The sequence below is a fragment of the Ranitomeya variabilis genome, chromosome 1 (assembly GCF_051348905.1).
Source record: "Ranitomeya variabilis isolate aRanVar5 chromosome 1, aRanVar5.hap1, whole genome shotgun sequence".
Classification (NCBI taxonomy): domain Eukaryota; kingdom Metazoa; phylum Chordata; class Amphibia; order Anura; family Dendrobatidae; genus Ranitomeya; species Ranitomeya variabilis.
In genome coordinates, this window is record NC_135232.1 from 291,029,588 (window position 1) to 291,053,910 (window position 24,323).

At 43.0% G+C, this 24,323-nt stretch overlaps 1 protein-coding gene across 1 annotated transcript; it reads left to right on the forward strand.

Annotated features, from left to right (window-relative positions):
- The first annotated feature begins 20,571 nt into the window (after positions 1–20,571).
- On the forward strand, positions 20,572–21,536 carry LOC143794360 (olfactory receptor 6P1-like). Its single transcript, XM_077280958.1, has 2 exons — positions 20,572–21,393; positions 21,507–21,536. The coding sequence occupies exons 1-2, from the start codon at positions 20,572–20,574 to the stop codon at positions 21,534–21,536; spliced, it is 852 nt and encodes a 283-aa protein (XP_077137073.1).
- Positions 21,537–24,323: the final 2,787 nt, after the last annotated feature.

The following is a 24,323-nucleotide window of genomic DNA, read 5'->3' on the forward strand; positions in this document are numbered from 1 at the left end:
CTGCCGAGCGGAATTATAATGTTGGTAATCGGGAGTTGTTGGCAATGAAGTGGGCATTTGAGGAATGGCGACATTGGCTTGAGGGAGCCAAACATCGTGTGGTGGTCTTGACGGATCACAAGAATTTGACTTATCTCGAGTCTGCTAAATGGCTAAATCCTAGACAGGGTCGATGGTCGCTGTTTTTCTCCCGTTTCGATTTCGTGGTTTCATACCTTCCGGGTTCGAAGAACGTGAAGGCTGATGCTCTTTCTAGGAGCTTTGTGCCTGACTCTCCGGGAGTTTCTGAAGCGGCTGGTGTCCTCAGAGAAGGGGTGATTTTGTCTGCCATCTCCCCTGATTTATGACGGGTACTGCAGGAATTTCAGGCCAATAGACCTGATCGTTGACAACCGGAGAGACTGTTTGTCCCGGATAGATGGACCAGTAGAGTCATTTCCGAGGTTCATTCTTCGGTGTTGGCGGGTCACCCTGGGATTTTTGGTACCAGGGATTTGGTGGCTAGGTCTTTTTGGTGGCCTTCCTTGTCGCGGGATGTGCGTTCCTTTGTGCAGTCCTGTGGGATTTGTGCTCGGGCCAAGCCTTGCTGTTCTTGTGCCAGTGGTTTGCTTTTGCCTTTGCCTGCCCCGAAGAGGCCCTGGACGCATATTTCCATGGATTTTATTTTGGATCTTCCAGTCTCTCAGAGGATGTCTGTTATCTGGGTGGCTTGTGATCGTTTTTCTAAAATGGTCCATTTGGTGCCCTTGCCTAAGCTGCCTTCCTCCTCCGATTTGGTTCCACGGTTTTTTCAGAATGTGGTTCGTTTGCATGGTATTCCTGAGAATATTGTGTCTGACAGAGGATCCCAGTTTGTGTCCAGATTTTGGCGGTCCTTTTGTGCTAAGATGGGCATTGAATTATCTTTTTCATCGGCCTTCCATCCTCAGACGAATGGCCAAACCGAACGTACTAATCAGACCTTGCAGACTTATCTGAGATGTTTTGTTTCTGCTGATCAGGATGACTGGGTGACTTTTTTGCCATTGGCTGAGTTCGCCCTCAATAATCAGGCTAGTTCTGCTACTTTGGTTTCGCCTTTTTTTTGCAATTCTGGTTTTCATCCTCGTTTTTCCTCAGGTCAGGTTGAGCCTTCTGACTGTCCTGGGGTGGATTCTGTGGTGGATAGGTTGCAGCAGATTTGGAACCACGTGGTGGACAATTTGACGTTGTCACAAGAGAAGGCTCAGCGCTTTGCTAACCGCCGTCACTGTGTGGGTCCCCGACTTTGTGTGGGGGATTTGGTATGGTTGTCTTCTCATTATGTTCCGATGAAGGTTTCCTCTCCTAAGTTCAAGCCTCGTTTCATCGGTCCTTATAAGATTTTGGAAATCCTCAACCCTGTGTCATTTCGTTTGGACCTCCCAGCATCATTTGCCATTCACAATATGTTCCATAGGTCATTGTTGCGGAGATATGTGGTGCCTGTGGTTCCTTCTGTTGATCCTCCTGCTCCGGTCTTGGTCGAGGGAGAATTGGAGTATGTGGTGGAAAAGATCTTGGATTCTCGTGTTTCGAGACGAAGGCTTCAGTACTTAGTTAAATGGAAGGGCTATGGTCAGGAGGATAATTCCTGGGTTGTCGCCTCTGATGTCCATGCGGCCGATTTGGTTCGTGCCTTTCATTCGGCTCGTCCTGATCGGCCGGGGGGCTCTGGTGAGGGTTCGGTGACCCCTCCTCAAGGGGGGGATACTGTTGTGAATTTCATCTGGGCTCCCTCTGGTGGCCTTTAGCGATACTGCGGGTCTGGAGCTGGGCTCAGCTGCCTCATTTCCTGCTATGATGGTTCCTATTTAACTCCACCTGGACCTTTACTTGTTGCCTGCTGTCGTTGTATTCAGTACTGGTTCTGATCTCTCTGGACTTCCTTGTGACCTGTCTCCATCCGGAGAAGCTAAGTCTTGCTAGTTCATGTTTGCTAATTTTTCTCTTGAAAATGTTTCTCAATATATGATGAGTTCAGTCCAGCTTGCTTATATGTGATTTTTTGCTTGCTGGAAGTTCTGGGGTGCAGAGTGCACCCCTCACATCGTGAGTCGGTGTGGGGGTTCTTGTATTTTCTGCGTGGATAGTTTTTGATAGTTTTTGTACTGACTGACCGCACAGATCCCTTGCTATCTTCAGTCTATTTAGTGTTAGCGGGCCTCATTTGCTTAAACCTGTTTTTCATTACTACTTTTGTATTTTCCCCTTAACTCACCGTTATTATTTGTGGGGGCTGTCTAAACTTTGGGGTTATTTCTCTGAGGCAAGTGAGGCTTTGCTTTCTCTCTAGGGGTAGTTAGTTCTTCAGGTTGTGAAGAGGCGTCTAGGTTTTTAGGTAACGCTCCACAGCTGCCTTTAGTGTGTTTGGATAGGATCAGGGTTGCGGTCAGTATAGTTTCCACATCCCCAGAGCTCGTCCTAATATTCAGGTTTATTTATCAGGTCAGTTTTGTGATCCTACCACCGGATCATAACAGATACCTGGACAGAAGATCTCCTTTATTGCCTTCAGACGTAATATCCCTCCCCCTGGTGGAAGAACAACATTACTGCAACGACCAGGACTCTGGGGCGCTGCAATCCCCCCTTGTTAAATCCAGGACTCCCGTGCTGGGAAAAGAAAACATCAATGCATTAGCAAAAAGACATATAAAAGTTTTGAAATGCTTTAAAACAAATTAATTGAACAGTGCTTCCCTTTATGGGAGGTGAGAACACTTGAACGTTGCAAATAATAACATATTTACATTGTGCGTACGACTTTAAATTAAGTAAATAACAATTATTAACTAACTATGAACGACTATCACCCATACGGGTATGCTATCTACTAAGTGCAATTACAAATTTCCTTTAAATACCCTCTAAAGGTGTACTATTAGACTTCAAATTGCAAACCAATATGATATTCTCACTCTTTCTTCATATGCAGGACAATCTGTCTACCCCTGCGGGCCTACTGCATTTTCTTTTTCTAAAACCTCAATTTCATTTAAAGTACATCACTATCATTTTATTCTCAACATTATCAAACATTTTATCACTATCTAACCTTCTAGCTACATACTATCGACTATGTAACATTATTACTATCTAACTTTTTAAGGCAACATTATCACTCTTTAGTAAGGTGCAACAACTAACATTCCCTTTAAGAGGAAATCTCCAGTCTTTTCTGAGGTAGTGCAAACGATCAATTTGCAAGTCATTTATTAATGGCGAAGCATGAAGAACTTTCACGCTGTCATCAGGAACAGTCTCTTTGCAAAGCTCTTTCTTGTAAAACCAGTAGAGAGCACCTTTAAGAAGGTGCAAACTATATACAGGAACAGTTTGTGATCATGCACAGTTCATGATTCCACAGTTCTTTAAAGGCAATGATAAAACTTGTGCAAAACTTGAAACAACAGGGATCCCGGGTAAATAAAGGGATCCCTTTAAGAGTTAACCCAGGATGGGTTTTAGCAGCAAAGAAAGAACAGTTGTTTTTTTTTTAAAAGAGAACTATTTACATTCCTCAGGTTCTTCGAGGTTTATTGGTGTGATTCAGGTAGCGGTCCCTTTGGGTGTTGACCACCACCTGCTACCACGTAGAGTGCGTCTGCACTCGGGATAGGGGTGTGTGTGCTCACAGTTCTCCTTGCCATTGAGGTCTAGGTGCACTTCGAGCACATGGTGACCACTGCAGGGGTCACCTGTTCGGGTGTAGAGCAATAGGGTGATGATACAGTGACCACTGGCTTGTATTTATAAACATGGAGGGCATACCACCCCTTGTCTCCCCAATGGCGTGTGTACCGAACAAGGTCACCGGGGTACAGATTCCAGCCTGGGTGTCCCTCGATGAGATGCACCTCCACATCCCGCCGGTTTACAAACACCTCAAGGGCGAGGCCGGACTCTTTTATAAAGCCCCAACCCCCTTGCATCCGGAAGGTCACGACTGTGCCGTAGTGCTGGGGGCCACAATCCTCAGGACTTGTCTGTCTAGCCTGAGCTTTGGCCTGCAGGTCTCTCTCGCAGTCAGCTTGACGCCTGAGCTCCTTCTTTCTAGCCCACTCTTCTTGCTGCCGCTGTAGCTGCTGACGGTAATCCAGCTGGGAGACGACCTCTAAGCTTCCTCCTTCTGGCTGGGCCTCCCAGGGAACCCGATCAAGTCGGTGGTCACACGAGTCCACTTGAACGTCACCCACTCTCCCTGGACATTCGCGGTCTGCTTGGTGGGTTGCAGTGGGACATCGGAGGTGTTCAAAGTCTCCCAGGGCCTCTCTCATTCAATGCGGCTACACACCCGGCCAGGTAGTGGTGGTGGTGGCGAGTCTATGGCCACTAATAGGGACTCTTCGGCTACAGGGGCAGGGTCGGTGTCATTACCTGCCTCCGCGGCGTCTCCGGTGCCGATCTCCTCCTCTGCAGGCTGGGGTTTGGGCGGAGGGCGGTGTTGCTGTTCCTCGCGGCCGGTGGTCACACGATGGCACAGGCTCCTTAACTGCCGGCACAGCTCCTCCAATTCTGCTCCCAGGATTTCCTGGTTCCTGCGACCTGGTAGGGTCTCGCTCGGCTCCCATTGGCTGGGACTGGTGCAGGCTTTCTCCCCCTCTTCATGCCATGTTGCCAACCAGGTTCTGCCTAATGGCGTCTAGTCTTTCTTGTTCATCCCCTTCCGGAGGGCAGTTCCTTCTTCTTCCTCCACCATCCCAGAGCAGGAGGCATACATTTCGCGTTGATGGGCATATCTCTCGCACATAGTGGTATCTTTGAGGCGCTGGCTCCACTTTGGCTCCATTCTTCCAGGCAACGCCCACGATGACACGCCCCACTCCCCCTGCACGCCACATGGTGCTGTAATGGTGGCTGTTTGGGCGGGAATTCTGGAGGTCATGGTGATTCACAGTTCAGCAATGAAACACAGTTCAAGTACAGTTCTGGCATAATCCTTAGGCACACATGACCCGATTCTTCAGGTTTAAGTACATCCTGTTTGTGACGCCAAAAGATGGATTGCCCCCACGTAAGGGCAATGGGGTACTCGGCACCGGGCCATTCGGTTCGGGGGAATGTCACGGTGGCCCAACCCGGTCTGTGGCCCTTTGAGGGGCATCCAATAAAAGTGAGAGTTTGTATGATGTTCGTGACGCCACCTGTGGTATTCGGTCAGGGTGACCGATATTGCTTAGGGTTCCGCTGTTATGGCAGCTAGATGGTATACCATGACATGACAGAAAATACCTAAACTTGACACCATTCCAAAAACTACACCCCTCAAGGTGCTCAAAACCACGTTCAAGAAGTTTATTAACCCTTTATGTGCTTCACAGGAACTGAAACAATGTGGAAGGAAAAAATGAACATTTAACTTTTTTTTGCAAACATTTTACTTCAGAACCATTTTTTTTTTATTTTCAAAAGTGTAAAAAGAGAAAATGAACCACAAAATTTGTAATGCAATTTCTCGTGAATACGCCAATACCCTATATATGGGGGTAAACCACTGTTTAGGTGCACGGCAGGGCTTGGAAGAGAAGGAGCACCATTTGACTTTTTCAATGCAGAATTGGCTGGAATTAAGATGGGATGCCATGTCGCGTTTGGAGAGCCCCTGATGTGCCTAAACAGTGGAAACCCCACAAGTGACACCATTTTGGAAACTAGACCCCTTAAGGAACTTATCTAGATGTGTGTTGAGCGCTTTGAACTTCCAAGTGCTTCACAGACGTTTATAACGTAGAGCCGTGAAAATAAAAAAATCACATTTTTTACACAAAAATGATTTTTCGCCCACAAATTCTTATTTTTGCAAGGGTAACAGGAGACATTAGACCATAAATGTTGATGTGCAATTTCTCCTGAGTACGTCGATACCCCATATGTAGGGGTAAACTGCTGTTTGGGCACACCGCAGAGCTTGGAAGAGAAGGAGTGCCGTTTTACTTTTTCAATGCAGAATTGGCTGGAATTGAGATCGGACGCCATGTCGTGTTTGGAGAGCTCCTGATGTGCCTAAACAGTAGAAACCCCCCACAAGTGACACCATTTTGGAAAGTAGACCCCCTAAGGAACTTATCTCGATCTGTGGTGAGCACTTTGAACCCCCCAAGTGCTTCACAGAAATTTATAACGTAGAGCCGTGAAAATAAAAAAATCCTTTTTTTTCCTCAAAAATTATTTTTTAGCTCGCAATTTTTTATTTTTTCAAAAGTAACAGGATAAATTGGACCCCAAAATTTGTTGTACAGTTTGTCATGAGTATGCTGATATCCCATATGTGGGGGGACCACTGTTTGGGCACACATCGAGACTCGGAAGGGAAGTAGTGACGTTTTAAAATGCAGACTTTGAAGGAATGGTCTGCAGGTGTCATGTTGAATTTGCAGAGCTCCTGATTAGAATTGAGTGACTTTTACTTTTTTGGGATCGAGTCGGGTTTCGCGAAACCCGACTTTGTGAAAAGTCGGGTCGGGTGAAATTGGCCGATTATTGCGAAAAGTCGGGGGCCGACTGAAACACAAAACCCAATGCAAGTCAGTGGGGAATCAAAGTCGGCAGAGAAAACACCTACAGTGCCCATTTTAATGCCAAAAACATCAATTCTTATTACTGAAGCTTGTCAATCTTAATTTACTTTATAATAATAGTTAGGCATTGAAAACTGGGGATCATTTGGCTAAAGTTGTGGGGGGTAGGGCTGGCTCAAGTTTTTCGTGGGCCCAGGAAACATGGAATACGTCACGGGGGTGGAGCAGGGAGGGGTAAGTACTTCAACTTTGGAAGTGCTGTGATCCTGAGCAAGCAGTGGGGTCCCACTCGTTGGCATTGGCACTGGCACAGGGCCCCTCATAGTACGGCGGTGTGTTTGACGGCGGGTAGCGCCTCCCACCGGCAGAGACACTTTTGTGTACTATGAGGGGCCCTGTGCCATCTGCACCTTCCTCTTTGTCCCCGTGTAAGGTGGTATTGTATGCAGGAAGGGGAACCTGACTTTCAGCAGGGTCAGATTCTGGCTGTGTAGAGTGCAAGGGGAATGTAGTGGTCTGGGTCAATGTACCAGCAGACTCATCTAGCAGTGGCTGGGCAATGGGCAGGATGAGGAGGAAACACAGATATAGGCCCAAATAATAAAGTTGGCTAAATGCAGTTCAAAATTGGTAACAGGACTAAACAGGCGGCATTGCTTTGTTCAGCGGAGGGCAACTGGAATGAGAGGCTGACACAGTGAGTAGGCCCAAATAAGTAAGTAGGCTAAATACAGTTCAAAATTGGTAACAGGACTAAACAGGCGGCATTGCTTTGTTCAGCGGAGGGCAATTGTAAGGAGTGGCTGACACAGTGAGTAGGCCCAAATAAGTAAGTAGGCTAAGTGTCTGCCAAATTTTTTTTCATAAATAAACAGGTGGCATAGCTAGGTACAGGTGTAGCAGACAGTGGTAGTAGGCGCAAAGTATTAACTGGTCCAAATGGAGGCCAGGGCCCCTGTATATTTTAACTATCATCTATCATTTCACAAATTTGTATTAGCAGTGCCATTGAAGGATTTAACAGCACAGACTACACAGTGGTGGAGCAGGGAGAGGTAAGTATTGCAAGTGGTAGAGCACTGTTTGAGCTGGGGGGAACACTCTCTCGTGGGCAGCGGTACTGGCACAGGGCCCCTCATATTACAAGGGTGTGTCTGACGTTGGTTGTGCACCACTACCGTCAGAGACACTTCATTGTACTATGAGGGACCCTGTGCCAGTGCCGTCGCCCAAGAGTGGGCACACCCACCTGTCCAGGCAAATGGCCCTGTGGGTGGAGTCAGCCCATTTAGGGAGGTATAAAAATGGCCTATGGTGGACATTCAGCAGCTGCAAATGGAGGAATTGGAGAAGTCAGTAAGAGGAGGCCAAAAGCAAGACATTTTTCAGGCAAGCTACATGTCAGCAGGGGAAGGTGGGGCCAAATAATTTGAAATCCATGATTGGTTCATTTTAATGAAGGTTAGATCATCAACATTTCAGGTAGCCAGACGTGTCCTTTTTTCGGTCAGTATTGAACCAGCAGCACTGAAGACTCTTTCTAGCAGCGGGGCATGCGAGCTCCTGTAACGCATATTCTGCCAATTCAAGCCAGGTGTCTATTTTAGATGCCCAGTAATCAAAAGGGAATGACCTGTGAGGGAGAACATCGATAAGGGTGGAAAAGTAGTTTGTAACCATACTGGAAAAATGCTGTCTCCTGTCACTTTGAATCGATGCAGCAGTACCTGTTGTGTCAGCGGTCGTTGCAAAATAACTCCACAACCTGGTCATAAAACCCCTCTGTCCAATGCCACTTCGGATTTGTGCACCTCTAACACCTCTGCCATGTTGCCCCCTGCAGCTCGTGTGAGAACCATCACCACAGCTGTGTGATGGGAATGCCTGAACCAGACGGTCTACAAGAGTTGCTTGTTTGGTAGCCAATATTTGCTCAAGGTTCTCATGTGGCATGATATTTTGTAATTTTCCTTTATATCATGGATCCAGGAGGCAGGCCAACCAGTAATCGTCATCGGTCATCATTTTGATAATGTGGGGGTCCCTTTTTCGGATATGCAAGGCATACTCAGCCATGTGGGTCAATGTTCCAGGTGTCAATTCACTGCTTGTGCTGGGTTGAGGAGCACTTTCTTGCAAATCAACATCACTTGTGTCCCGCAAAAACCCTGTACCTGACCTTGCAATGCCACCAGTTTCTATTGCCCCCTGAGAAGCATCCTCCTCCCATAAATATTCATCCCCATCAGCAGATGCATTAGTGGGATGCTCATGCTTATGATGGCGTTGTCTGCACTTACCAGCCGTGTGCATTCCTCAAAACACTGAAGGACTTGACAGAGGTCTTGTAGCTTCGACCACTGCACACCAGACAACTCCATGTCTGCCATCCAATAATAATAATAATAATAATTTTTATTTATATAGCGGCAACATATTCCGCAGCGCTTTACAAATTATAGAGGGGACTTGTACAGACAATAGACATTACAGCATAGCAGAAATCACAGTTCAAAACAGATACCAGGAGGAATGAGGGCCCTGCTTTCAAGCTTACAAACTATGAGGAAAAGGGGAGACACGAGAGGTGGATGGTAACAATTGCTTTAGTTATTTGGACCAGCCATAGTGTAAGGATCAAGTGTTCATGTAAAGCTGCATGAACCTGTTAACTGCCTAAGTATGTAGCAGTAAAGACACAGAGTGCTATTAACTGCATAAAGTGTATGAGTGCCTGCCCGTGTATGTGTATCCTCCCACAAATAAATTACAGCATGCCTCTGTTAGCACAGCCTCTGAAGCATGTGCAGTGTGGAGTTCCACCTTGTTGCAATGTCGATTATTAGGCGGTGATGGGGAAGATTCAGTGATCGCTGATGGTTCAGCATACGGCTGGAGTGTACGGGCGACCGGCGGATGTTCGAACAAAGTCTTCGCACCTTCAGGAGCAGGGCTGGTAACCCCAGATAATTTTTCAGGAAGCACTGCACCACCAGGTTCAAGGTGTGAGCCAGGCAAGGTATGTGTTTCAGTTCTGAAAGGGCTATGGCAGCCATAAAATTTCTTCTGTTATCACTGACTACCTTGCCTGCCTCAAGATGTACACTGCCCGGCCATGACTGAGTATCTTGCTGCAAGTACTCGGCCAGTACTTCCGCGGTGTGTCTGTTGTCAAAAAACACTTCATTTGTAACACAGCCTGCTGACGCTTACCACTAGCTGTTCGATAAAGGGACACCTCGTGTGCAAAACTGGCAGCTGCAGATGGAGTGGTCATGCGACTGCGCTCTGTGGGTGAGCTTTCGCTTCTGGAGGAGGAGGACGAGGGGCTGCGAACGCCTACAGCCAATTGTTTCCTAGACCGTGGGCTAGGCAGAACTGTCCCGCTATGGCTGTCCCCAGTGGACCCTGCATCCACCACATTAACCCAGTGCACCGTAATGTCCCTGGCCATGCCTACTGGTCCATGCATCTGTTGTGAGGTGCACCTTTCCACTGACTGATTGCCTCAGTGCATGGACAATGCGGTCTTTGACATGCTGGTGGAGGGCTGGGATGGCTTTTCTCGCAAAGAAGTGCCGACTGGGTAGGTCATAGCATGGTACTGCGTAGGCCATCAGGTCTTTGAAAGCTTCACTTTCAACCAACCGGTAGGGCATCATCTCTAATGAGATTAGTCTAACAATGTGGGCGTTCAAACTCTGTGTACGCGGATGAGAGGATGAGTACTTTCTTTTCCTAACAAGAGTCTCTTCTAGGGTGAGCTGGACTGGAGAGCTGCATATGGTGGAACTAGCGGTGGTGGTGGTGGACATGGCGGATTGAGAGAGGGTTGTTGATGGTATTCTTGATGTTGGCCTACATACAGTGTTTCCTACCAATAACCTTGTGATTCCCTGACCGCTTTGGCCTTGCGATGATACCTCCACATTTGCTGCTGGTGGTGTCCTAACTGGTGGGCTTACAGTGAGGGAAGAAATGTAGCATTGCTGACTACCTTCATTCTGAGCAGGTGCACCAACGGTACGTGACGTTTGGTAGTTAGTCCAGGCTTGCAAGTGCATGCTGGTTAAATGTCTACGCATGCACGTTGTATTTAAATTTTGAAGATTCTTCCCTCTGCTAAAGGTCTTTGAGCATTTCTTACAGATAACTTTTGACTGATCATTCGGATCTTGGTTAAAAAATTGCCACACTGCACTCTTCCTACTATCGAATACCTTTTCAGGCATTGCACACTGTGCTACTTTCACCAGATGGCCACGCTGTCCTAAAACTATTTTTGTTTTTGACACACGTTTTTGGCCTGATACGGGCCTGCCAGATGACAGCTGTTGCGATGTAGATGGCTGCTGCGGATCATCCTCCTCCACTTCTGAGCTACTGGCAGCGGCACCCTCTTCCCCCAATGGCTGCCAATCTGGGTCAACAACTGGGTCATCTATCACCTCCTCTTCAATGTCATGTGCACCTTCCTCTGTGTCACCGTGTAAGGTGCTATAGCATTCAGGACAGGGCACCATAGTCTTATCAGGGTCAGATTCTGGCTCAGTACACTGCGAGGGCAATGTAGTGATCTGAGTCAATGGAACAGCATAATAATCTATCTGTGGCTGTGCATCAGTGACCTCCATGTCGATTCATCTTGTAATGGGCAGTTAACAATTTCCCTTTGTAACCCAGGCATGTGTAAAGAGCTCCATGGAGTAACCTGTGGTGTCGCCTGACGCATCCTTCACTTTTGGTTTGGGTGAAGGACACAAGGAAACGTCTTGTTCCTGACCGGGAGCATCCACTGACGACTCGCTGCTTTTATATTTGGAACTTTCTGAAGAGGAGGCGAAAGAGCTAGAGGCTGAGTCAGCAAGGAATGGCAAAACTTTTTCCTGCTGCTCCGGCTTTAAAAGCTGTTTTCCTACTCCAAGATAAGGGAGCCTTCGAGGCCTTGTGTAGCCAGACAATGACGCTGGCTCAACACCTCCAGCCTTAGGTGCTATCTTGCTTTTCCCACTACCACCAGATGCTCCACCACCACCACCACCATCAGTACCAGCTGGTGACGACCGCCCATGAACTCTTCCACCAGACTTCCACATTTTTGGGAAAATGTAACCAAAATAACAACCGTTATATGGTACTGTAAAACAAGGTAGAAGGTGTATATAAACTTGTTGAGAATTTAAATATCCCTTTTTATTTTGGGGAGGCTGAACCAAAACTCAGGCCCAGTGTATAACACAACACAATGTAAGTGGCAGAACGTGGCTGGCTGATATACGACAAACTAACAGAACTGATGTATATCCACTTGGTGACAATTTGAATCTCCCTTTTTTGGGGGGAAGACTGCACCACAACTCAGGCCCAGTGTATAACACAACACAATGTGAGTGGCAGCAAGTGGCTGGCTGATATACGACACACTAAGAGGACTGAGGTATATCCACTTTGTGAGAATTTGAATCTCACTTTTTTGGGGGGGAGACTAAACCCAAACTCAGGCCCAGTGTATAAAACAATGCAATGTGAGTGGCAACAAGTGGCTGGCTGATATACGACAAACTAAGAGGACTAAGTTATATCCACTTTGTGAGAATTTGAATCTCACTTTTTTGGGGGGGAGACTGAACCCAAACTCAGGCCCAGTGTATAAAACAATGCAATGAGAGTGGCAGCAAGTGGCTGGCTGATATACGACAAACTAAGAGGACTGAGGTATATCCACTTTGTGAGAATTTGAATCTCACTTTTTTTGGGGGGGAGACTGAACCCAAACTCAGGCCCAGTGTATAAAACAACGCAATGTGAGTGGCAGCAAGTGGCTGGCTGATATACGACAAACTAAGAGGACTGAGGTATATCCACTTTGGGAGAATTTGAGTCTCACTTTTTTTGGGGGGAGACTGAAACCAAACCCAGGCACAGTGTATAAAACAACGCAATGTAAGTGGCAGCAAGTGGCTGGAAGATATATGAAAAAATACAAGGACTGTAGTACAATTTCAATCTCCCTACAATGATCTCAGGACAAGTATGGCAGCAATAAAAAGGACTGCTGCACACAAAAGTGTGGACAAATAAACAAGATAACTGTGCAGAAAGGAGCAACAGGATTTTTGCTTTTAAAAAAGCAGTTGGTTTGCACAGCAGCAGTGCAAACAGCAATGCAGCTATCACGGAGCCTTATAAGGCAGCCTAATAAGCTACAGAGCTGATGCACAAAGAAAAAGCCTCCACTGTCCCTGCAAAAAAACGTCGTGTTGGACAGTGGAAATCGCTACAGCACAAGCGGTTTGGGGGTTAATCTTCCCTCCCTAACTATGTCCCTTCTTCTGACGAAGCTGCAGCAACCTCTCCCTATGCTAAGATCGGTAGAAGTAAGATGGTGGTCGACGTGCATGCCCCTTTATAGCCCCTGTGACGCTGCAGAAAGCAAGCCAATCACTGTCATGCCCTTCTCTAAGATGGTGGGGACCGAGACCTATGTCATCACGCTGCCCACACTCTGCATCCTCCTTCATTGGCTGAGAAATGGCGCTGAATGCATCATATGAAACGCGACTTTGGCGCAAAGATCGCCGACCTCATGGCCGATCCCACACTAGGATCGGGTCGGGTTTCATGAAACCCGACTTTGCCGAAAGTCTACGATTTTTGAATTTGTCCAATCCGTTTCGCTCAACCCTACTCCTGATGTACCTAAACAGTAGAAACCCCCCACAAGTGACCCCATTTTGGAAACTAGACTCCCCTAAGAGCTTATCTAGATGTGTGGTGAACCCCAACTGCTTCATAGGAGTTTATAATGTAGAGCCATGAAAATATAAAATCATATTTTTTCCAGAAAAGTGATCTTTTCACCCCCAAATTTTTACTTTCACAAGGGTAACAAGAGAAATTGGATGCCAAAGTTTATTGTGCAATTTATCCTGAGTACGGTGATACCCCATATGTTGGGGGACCACTGTTTGGGCGTATGGCAGAGCTTGGAAGGGAAGGAGCGCAGATTTGGAATGCAGACTTTGATAGAATGGTCTGCTTGCGTTATGTTGCGTTTGCAGAGCCCCTGATATATCTAAGCAGTAGAAACCCCTCATAAGTGACCCCATTTTGGAAACTAGACCCCCATGGAACTTATATAGATGTATGGTGAGCACTTTGAATGCCCAAGTGCTTCACGGAAGTTTATAATGGAGAGAATCGTGAAAATAAAAATTATTTTTTTTCCACAAAAATGATTCTTTTTAGCCCCCAATTTTCTATTTTCCCAAGGGTAACAGGAGAAATTGGACTCCAAAATTTATTGTTCAACTTATCTTGAGTACGGAAGGAAGAGAGCACCATTTGACTTTTTGAGCGCAAAACTGGCTGTCTCATTTGGAGACCCCCTGATGTACCTATACAGTTGAAACCCCCCAATTCTAACTCCAACCCTAATCCCAACACACCCCTAACCCTAATCTCAACCCGATCCATAATCCTAATCACAACCCTAACCATAACCCTAATCACAACCCAAACCCCAAAACACCCCTAACCCTAATCCCAACCCTAACCATAACCCTAATCAAAATCCTAAGCCCAACACACCCCTAATCCTAATATCAACCCTAACTTCAAACCTAACCCTAATCCCAATACACCCCTAACCCTAATCCCAAACCTAACCCTAATCCCAACCCTAACCTTAATGTCAACCCTAACCTTAATGCCAACCCTCACCCTAACCCTAACCCTAATCCCAACTCTAACCCTAACTTTAGCCCCAACCTTAGACCTAACCCTAACTTTAGCCCCAACCCTAATCCTAACTTTAGCCCCAACCCTAACCCTAACTTTAGCCCCAACCCTAACCCTAACCCTAGCCCTAACTCAAGCCCTAACCCTAACCCTAGCCTTAAACGTAACCCTAGCCCTAACCCTAGCCCTAATACTAACACTAGCCCTAACCCTAATTGGAAAATAGAAATACATACTTTCTTTATGTGATTTTTTCTTAACTAAGGGGGTGATAAAGGGGGGTATTTACTATTTTTTTATTTTGATCACTGTGATAGGATCTCACATTGACCAAAATAAACCAAGAAAAAGAATCTTTCTCTGCTGGCCGGCAGATCACGGCGGGCACACTGCGCATGCGCCCGCCATTTTCTTACCGAAGCAAGAAGCCAGCAGCCAGGAGAGGAAGCAGGAGGACCCAGGGATACAGGTAAGAATAACAGGGTCCCTGATCCCCCTTTTTCTCTGTCCTCTGATGTGCAATCATATCAAAAGACAGAGAATGACACACCACATTTTTTTTGGGCGGTCGCCGGTAAACGGTTAATTACCGGCGATCACAAAACAGGGGTCAGTAAAAACCGACCCCGATCATGTTCTTTGGGGTCTCGGCTACCCCCGGCAGCCGAGACCCCAAAGATCTGCCGGTTGCCAGCCGGCGGGCGCACTGTGCATGCGCTTGCCATTTTTTGCAGGAAGAAGATGGCGGCACCCATGGGGAACCACGAGAAGCACCGGGGGAGACGGGTGAGTATCAGGGGTGATCGGGGACCCCATTTCTCTGTCCTCTGATGTGCGATCACATCGGAGGACAGAGAAATTAAATGGTAAATCACTTTTTTTTGCGACCGCCGGTAAACGGTTAGTTACTGGCAATCGCAACTCGGGGGTCGGTAAAAACCGACCCAAATTATGTTCTCTGGGGTCTTGGCTACCCCCAGCAACCGAGACCCCAGAGAAAATCCAACTTTGGGGGTGCTTTACACTTTTTCCACAGCACCATTATTTAACTACGCTGTGGTTTAAGTACCCTTAACTGCCACCATTAAAAGGCGTATCGGAGGTCGTTAAGGGGTTAATAAAGTATCGCCATAATTTTTTACCCTCACCCTGTTTTGCTGAGTAGTAATGTGCCATTGGGAAAAGGAGTGCAGGCGTTCAGTGGGATGAGCTATGATCTTTGTAAAGATAACCAGGCCATCAGACAAGAGCACCTACTGACTTTCATGTCTTCACAGACATGTCTACTACAACTGACTTTTTCAGGGTATATTCTCACACACAGATGATGTTTTTGCAGATATTTCTTGGACTGTTTAACTAAGCTGAATGTGAGTATCAGAAGTCCATGTTTGTTGCAGTTGAAGCAAACCTATTTTGAAGTACAGAACTAATTTTCAGTTTCAGAAATTTCTAACTCTAGTGCAAGTGAAGATCACCTTTTCTCGCAATTTTTTTTTATTTTTGTAATTTTATTCCTGTTTTTTACAACCAGCTCAATTATTGTTTGTGTTTAAAATTGCATCATATTCCCTCTTTGTGTTAAATATGTTTCATTAATATAAACCCAAAGGTGTGCCACTCTTGAGAATTTATTATACGGATAATATCCCGGGGCATGGGCAAAAAAGAACTATATCTACATTCAAAATTTGCATTACGTCTTCTTATTCAAATAAAGGAACAGAAGATTATTCTGTAAGTATTTACATCAAACTTGTCATAAAATTCTTTAATTTGGCATGTTTCATACAGTAAAGCATTGCCGCATTGCAATTATTAAAATGCTTGAACCTGCAGTGTGTCACAATAATGTATTTCTAAATTTCTAATTAACATGCCAGTATTTTATATTTTCTTCGTCAGCTTTAACAATGTTATGGTTTGTGTATGGATTTGTTAAAATTTAATGTTTCCACATTTTGAATTATGCGGTACTGCATCAGTGGTATAGTGACCTATCTCATCATTTATATACAGTAATTGAACTCTATAGTAATATTACCTCTGATTGACCTCAATGATAATTATAACCTCAGAGTTGCACAAATCTGCAGTTACATTTTTCAGTACAAAACAAGATACCGATTTTACTAGTGCCATTCATGAAATATTCTGACCCATGTATTTCAATTCAAACCACAAAGAAGTAGTGTTTTATACCAACTCAAAAAATTTTTTAATCATTCATGTGACTCTCTAGATCTTGGCACTCTCCAGATAGTTAAGGTGCATGTAAGGTGAAAGGGTTTATGCCAAGTTGAGTATTTGCAGATTTATCTGCATTTATAATCAGAATGCTGTGAGGAAAAACTTTCAGTACATTGCGACTGTGTTTTTATGTGCATCTTTACTGGGTTTTTACCTGTGTTTTTTATTCCATTTATTTGAATGAGTGAAAAAACACTGCAAAAACGCTGAACGAATTGACATGCTGCAGGCTTGAAAAAACGTTGATAATTAAAATCTGCTAGTAAAAAATAAGCAACATGTGTGTAAGATTTCAGAAATTTAATTTTGCTTTGACTGTAAAAGGAATTATTAATCTTTAAAAATGCGTTGAAAAAACATTGCAAAAACATCATGTGAACAATCCCTATTCCAATATGAAGCATGAGCAAGTCATAAAAAATACTATTCCCTATTGATCACTAAGTTTAAGGCCTCATTCACACATTTAGTATTTGATCAGTTTCTTATATATTTGTAAGCCAAAACCAGGAGTGGAACAATCAGAGGAAAAGAGTAATATAAACACGTCACTGCGTTCTGTATTTTTTTTTCACTCCTGGTTTTGGCTTACAAATACTGAAGTAAAGTGCTGAACGAGTGAACGTTGCCTAACTCAATGTTTGCAGTGTTTTCGGAGTGATCTTTGTGCCTACTAAGACTATGTTCCCACGAAGAGTATGTGGTGAGCTTTGGATGTTGCATATTTTCTGCTACATTTCTGCACCAATAGGGCCACTTTCACACTTTCAGTACATGGTCAGTAATTTACCTCACTATTTGTAAGCCAAAACCAGGAGTGGGTAAAAAATGCAAATGTGGTGACCGTGTTTCTATTAAACTTTTCCTCTGATTGTTCCACTTATGATTTTGTCTGACTAAGGGTATGCTCACATGTAAGTATATAAAGTAGCTGAAATTCTCAGCCAGAAAACATGGTGGCGAGTATTATGCGCTTTTTTCTCAAATAGCATCCGTATGTTATGCGAGTTCTATGCGATTGTGCATTTTTTCCTCACCTAGCATCCACGTGAAATGCATATTTAACATCAGCTTTTACGTTCAGTAATTCTCTAGATCATTTCAAGCTAGTTTTCTAACTAATAAAACAATCTTATATACAGAGATAGATAGATAGAAAAAGATATATAATCAGTGCTTTGCTTGTATAGTTAGCTGTACTTGTATTTAGCTAACAAACAAATAAAATAAAAAAATGTCAGGGTCCATCTTATTTTTATTAACTAGCTGAGGGAAAGCAGACAGCTGAGAGCTGTTCTTAATAGTCTGGGAATTGGGCAATAAACATGGAGCTTCCCTGGCTATTAGTATCAGCTCACATCTGTCTACTTGACCTTTATTGATTTTTAAAAAGGAGGACCCCCCAAAAATTGTGTGGGGTTCTCAATATTTATAATGACCAGCAAGGGCTAAGCAGACAGCTGTGGGCTGATCTTAATAGCCTGGGACGGAGCTATTGATATTGGCCCCCTCCCAGACTAATAACTCCAGACTTCAGCCACCCCAGCAAATCACATTGTATGATGTAAAAATAATTAAATTACACTTTATTTAATGAAATAAGTATTTGATCACCTACCAATCAACAAGAATTCTGGCTCTCACAAACCTGTTAGTTTTAGAAGCCCTCTAAAAGAGTACAACCCCAAGGACACCAACTGAGAAGCATGGTGTGGGAACCATAATACTTTGGGGGTGTTTTCTGCAAAGGACAGGACCGTATTGAAGGAAGGATGGATGGGATCTTCTGTCACAAGATTTTGGCCAACAACTTCCTTCTCACAATAAGAGCAGTGAAGATGGGTCAGAAACACACAGCCAGGGCCCCGAAACCTGGAGGATTTCTATGGAGGAGTGGGCCAAAATCCCTGCTGCAATGTGTGCAATCTTAGTCAAGAACAACAGGAAACGTCTGACCTCTGTCATTGCACACAAAGGTTTCTGTACCAAATGGTAAGTTCTGTTTTCTATTGTATCAAATACTTATTTAATGCAATAAAATGCTAATTAATTAAGTAAAAATCATGCCATGTGATTTTCTGGATTTTTTTAGATTTTGTCTCTCACAGTTGAAGTGTACTCTTGATAAAAAAAATTACAGACCTCTGCATTCTTTGTAGGTGGGAAAACTCGCAAAATCAGCAGTGTATCAAATACTTATTTTCCCCCACTGTTTATATCTATTTTATTCTATTCAATTCTATTCAGATGGTTCATGCTCTAAATTGACTGCACTCATTTGATGAAATGTCTGATTTCTTGTTGAGCGAGCATGTAAAAATTGCACCACACATGTGTGCCATGCCATGTGCCATTCAATTCTTTTCGCAGTTAGTCTCGGCCATTTTATGAGACCATATGCAGAATGCTGCAATTTTTTCCTCACACCAATTCAAGGTGAGAAAAAACTTGCAGATGAACTCTGCTTATACAAGTCTATGGGATACCTCTGCACATAAAAGTCAACATAGACAAAAGGGAAATTGACATGTTATAGATTTAAAACACGCAGCACAGGTCAGTTTGCAATAAGTGAAAAATGAACATGAGATTTCTATATACAGTATGTCATCCAATTTGCTAGAACTGTAAGATCTTAAATTTTTGACTTAGCAGAAATACTCATAGTCAAAAACTCACCAAAAACGTATCACTTAGGCTAGGATCGTACGCAACCGCAAACACATGGCAAAACGCATGATAACGCGGCTTTTTTTTTATTCGCATTAACTTACGCATGATGGATAAAACAACATTTGCACGCATTTGCATTTTTTATGTACATGCGTTTGATAGGAAACAAAACTCAAGGACAATTTCCTTGACACAAGCTACGCCCAATGGGCATGGCTCATGGGATTTCTTTATATAGACCCTTGCGCAAACACAAGCGAATGCATGTTCCCATAGACTGTAATGCGTTTATTTGATGTACTCCTTCCGCAAGCATCAGCATGCGTATGGTGGCGGAAATTTGCTGCCGCAAAAATTCTAACATGGTGCATCAGCAGCGCCCAGCCGCAGACCGCGAAAATACGCATGCGTAAGCAAATGCAGGTGAGTGCATGCATCTGCGTCTACAATGTTAAAGATATGAAATGAAGACGCATGCGGATGAATGCTTCTGAAACACTGCGGACTCAACCGAAAATGTGAAACCAGCCTTAGCAAGACTTTTCACACTGCACTTTGTTATTAACAGTTATTATTGAGAGTGTACTTATTTGTAACCTGTTATACAGTAGTTGACATATATAGTCTTTTTGCAAGATTTTTTTTTTTACACAAAGCAGAACCATGGCAAAATGTGAACTATATTGCTTAATGATCACCATTTCTTTTTACATCAATTATTCTTAGGACAGGTCGTTGTATGATTTGCGATGGTCTTACTTTTATAGCTACTATAATTTAGAAAGAGAATTAAGAAAATTAGGAGACTGATGAAATTGCTAGAGAAAAATAGCTCATTTATGTAAGCAAGGAAGCATAAGAGGGTGACTTTGCCTGGCACTGGAGCAATGCCTATTCAAGAAAACAAACCTGAATAAGGGCAGGTTCACACGTTCAGTATTTTATATCAGTATTTGTAAGCCAAATACCAGGAGAGGAACAATCAGAGGAAAAGTATAATAGAAATAAGTCATGACGTCTGCATTCTTCACCCACTCATTATTTTGGCTTACAATTTCTGATGTAGAATACTGACCAAATACTGAACTTATAGGTTGGGATGCATAACCATGTGTAACCACTCTTATAAGCTTCTAGGGAACACTGTCATCCCTGAAGTTTGACCATTGGTGATCATATATTGATTACTTTTCACAAGAATTAGATTACAAATCCTGGAAAACAGAACAAATTATGAAAAATGTCTATGTTTTGAGATAATTATAAGCAATGTCAGTTTGTAAAATATTTTTAAAAAATTATATTTAATTTACAAAGTACATCTACTCCAGGAAGAAACTGTTTACACAATGAATCACAATTAACCAACATGAAAGTTAAAAATTACACATTTCAAGAATTTCATCTGATTGGCTTCAACTTCAATCAAAATCTACAACTGTTTCTCTTTCTCCTCTTTTTTATGATGTATTTATCAACAGTTGCTGGAAATACAATAATCATCACTGTCATTTGGAAAAGCTCAAAGCTTAAAAGTCCGATGTATTTCTTCCTTGGAAATTTTGCTTTTATGGAAATCGGTTACACATCAGTTACTATGCCAAAAATGCTAACAGATATGATATATGGTGACAAAAGAATAACAGTTTTTGCCTGTATTACACAACTATATTTCTTTTTTGTTTTAGGGGGTATTGAAAATTACTTACTGGCAGTCATGGCTTATGATCGATATGTGGCAATTTGTAACCCTTTGAGATACCCAACAATCATGAGTAAAAGATTTTGCCATCAGTTGGCAGTGATGTCATGGCTTTCTAGCTTTATAAGTTCATTCATTCCTATATATTTTTTAAGTCAACTGTCCTTTTGCGGTAGAAATGAGATTGACAATTTTTTCTGTGACGCTTCCCCAATTTTTAATCTTTCTTGCACTAACACATCACTTATAAAAGTCTATTTTTTCAGTCTTGTGTGGATCGTTGTGTTCAGTTGTTTATTTTTTATCACTTTATCTTATTTACAGATCATTTTAGTTATATTAAAGATGCCTTCTCATAGTGGTCGTAAAAAAGTTTTCTCTACATGTGGATCTCACTTCACTGTCGTTATTCTTTATTATGGCTCTGTTATCTCGATGTATGTGAGGCCAAACCATAGACACACTTTTGTATTTGATAAATGTCTTTCAGTATTTTATGCCATTGTAACCCCATTTTTAAATCCAATCATTTATAGCCTTAGAAACAAAAATGTTAGAGAAGCCATAAAGTCATTAAAATGTATGTATTTTATTTGTCATAGTGCCTGAGCAATCTGTCAGATCAGAGCTGAGATTAAAGGACCCCAAAACAAATTAGATTAAATTAGACAAAAGCAAAGAATTTAGGCAGAATCAGCTGACAATTTAATATGTACGCCACTCAAATCTTACCTGATAAATGTGTAAATGTTAGGACTTGATTATTTTGTTTTTGTGCTATGGAGTTCACAGCCATAGTAGTCTGCTAACGGCTTACTTCACCCTCACCATTATCAATACTTGAATGCTCATTCTACCTGAAAATTCATGTGATAAATAATCGCAAGTAATATCAAAGAAATGTTACCACTAACATGAAGTACAATATGTCACAAAAAATAATCTCAGAATCATCGGGATCCGTTAAAGCGTTCCAGAGTTATAGCCTCATAAAGTGACAGTGGTCAGAATTGTAAAAATTGGCTCAGTCATTAAGTACCAAATTGGCTCTGTCACTAAGGGGTTAAAGTTTTCAGCTTCAGTTTTTGTTTGTTGTGATCTGTTTTGATAGGATATTTATGGTATATCAATTTACAATATTTTAATCGCCTCCTATTGGATTTGACTGCAATGTAGCAGCAGTCCAAAATATAAAATTCTGGAGATCAAAATTTTTTTTTATGTCATTTACTGATTGGATTAATTTATTTTGTATTTTGATAGATCGGATCATGGAAAGACACTCACTTTTGTCGGCACTTGTTAAATGCCGCTGCCAGAGATTGTCAGTGGGACTTAACAACTTAACAGACAAGGGTGTAGCTCCACTATACACAGCTGTTAGAGGAACATGATGACTGATTAAATCAGATGTCATGCACGGGGAATGATGCGGGCTCCACGTGCGAGTCTGCATCAAAGGCAGGGAGCCGCCATATGTAATTGGTATGATAAAGTGTGTAGAACTTCTCCTATCATGCTTACTAATGTCATGGTTCCACCATTCAGTGTGTTTGGGATGCAGCTACTAAGAGCTCAGTCATTAAATCTGGTACAGGGGTCTGTTGAAGATGTCAGTAATTTGATTGACAGCTCAGTCATCCAGTCTGGGGCAGAGGCGTGCTGACCTGTTAGTATGGTGATTGACAGCTGGGCTGTCCAATCTGAGTCAAGAAGTCCAAAGTTGGGGTTAAACAGATAGATGGTCAGAATGAGGTCCAAGGTCAGGCAATGAAAGATCAACAAACATAACTCAATGCATAGAAGACAAACCACACAATAGCTGAAATTGCAAAGGAAGAGGTCTGGGAGTAAATAGCCTAGCAATCACCTGGGACAATGAACATCAGGAGACAACCAGTGTCTCTCAGTTTCAGATTTGATAGCCGAGCTGTCAATCAACACACCAACAGCTCTGCACGCCCCTGCACCAGACTGGATGTTTGAGCTGTCAATCAAAGTGCTAACAAATTATACACACCCCTACATCAGACTGAACATCTGAGCTGTCAGTAACTGCATCCCAGACACACTGATGTGTGGAACCATGACAACTAAACTACAAAGGAAACAAAAGTTAATATATTGTTTAACTTTCAGACTGCCAGCAGACAATTTGTGAGGATTTATCAAGCTTATAGATCTCACCGTAAATTTTCTTTGGTGTTCTAAGGCTGGGAGTTCATGGAGATTTAATTTAGTGTGACTTTACATGTTTAACTAAGAGTGTAATTTTCTACATGCTATATATGATCAAATTAACTGCAGCTGTGATAAATGCACCTTTTTGAAAATGCTCTATGAAAAGTCACTGTAAAGCACAAGATTTATGGCAAACCCAACCCAATGTTAAAGATAGGTACGCAGGGCAACGCAGGACGCATGGAGCAGTAGGTGGAGCATAGGCGGGGCTTCAAGGAGGAAGAAGGGAGGAAGTATGCTGCCATCCGCAGCCCTCCCAACCGCAAATGTGAAAGTAGCCTTACTTTTCCTGTTTATGATGTAGCCACTTAAAAATACCTTTTTATTATATAATGGCCATATAATAAAACTTACATTTATTATGAGAATGAGGCTCTCACGACACAGCTGTCGGATGACCTGGGACCGGGGCTCCTTCTCTGTTCCTAACACTAGGGGGCGCCCTAGCTCACGCTACTCCCTGGGATACTTCTGAAGGTGAACATGCCGGGGCCTCCACTTTTTCTCCTGAGTTAGCCCTCCATCTGTTCTCTTCCCCACCCAAGGAAGAGGGGCGCTACTGTGCACTGCAGTACACAACCTGTCAAAAAAGGCAACACAAACAAGGTTTAATGGAAAACTCCAGGCATACAAAATACCAGCATTGGGTTCATTGACACAACTCAAGTGCACTGCAAGCTTAATTTGCATATGGCTTCTATACTAGATATCTCAGGGCTGTCAAATAGTACTGTACAGCCGCAAAAAAATTATATTATGTTTATTGGAGGACAAGCACCTATTTTGTTGTACTACTACATCCAATTGCAAAAAATGTGTTGACAGGAGCTATTTATTACCTTTAGATGATAAAAACAAAAAAAATGATTTTTAAATAGCAGAGTTGGCTTTGCCAACAGAAGCTGCATTTCTGATAGTTATTTTTCAATTGTATATGTATATGTTTTAACAGTACAACTAATTATATTTCAAGAAAAAAAAACCTTCTTAACTCCCTAGTAACTAAGCATCATTATTCAAATCTGACCAGTGTGATTTTATATGGTAAAAACTCTGGTATGGTTTTATATTTCCCAGTGACTTACAGATTGTTTTTTGACACACATTGTATTTTATGGTAACGTTAAATTTAAGATAATAAGTTTCTCATTTTTTTGTGAAAATATCTAAAATTTGAT

Bases quoted from the DNA above. Each gene is read 5' to 3' on its own strand.
- LOC143794360 (XM_077280958.1), top strand. From the start codon at position 20,572: ATGAAAGTTAAAAATTACACATTTCAAGAATTTCATCTGATTGGCTTC. The intron at 21,394-21,506 runs GTATTTTATGCC...TATTTGTCATAG, and splicing joins TATTTGATAAATGTCTTTCA to TGCCTGAGCAATCTGTCAGA.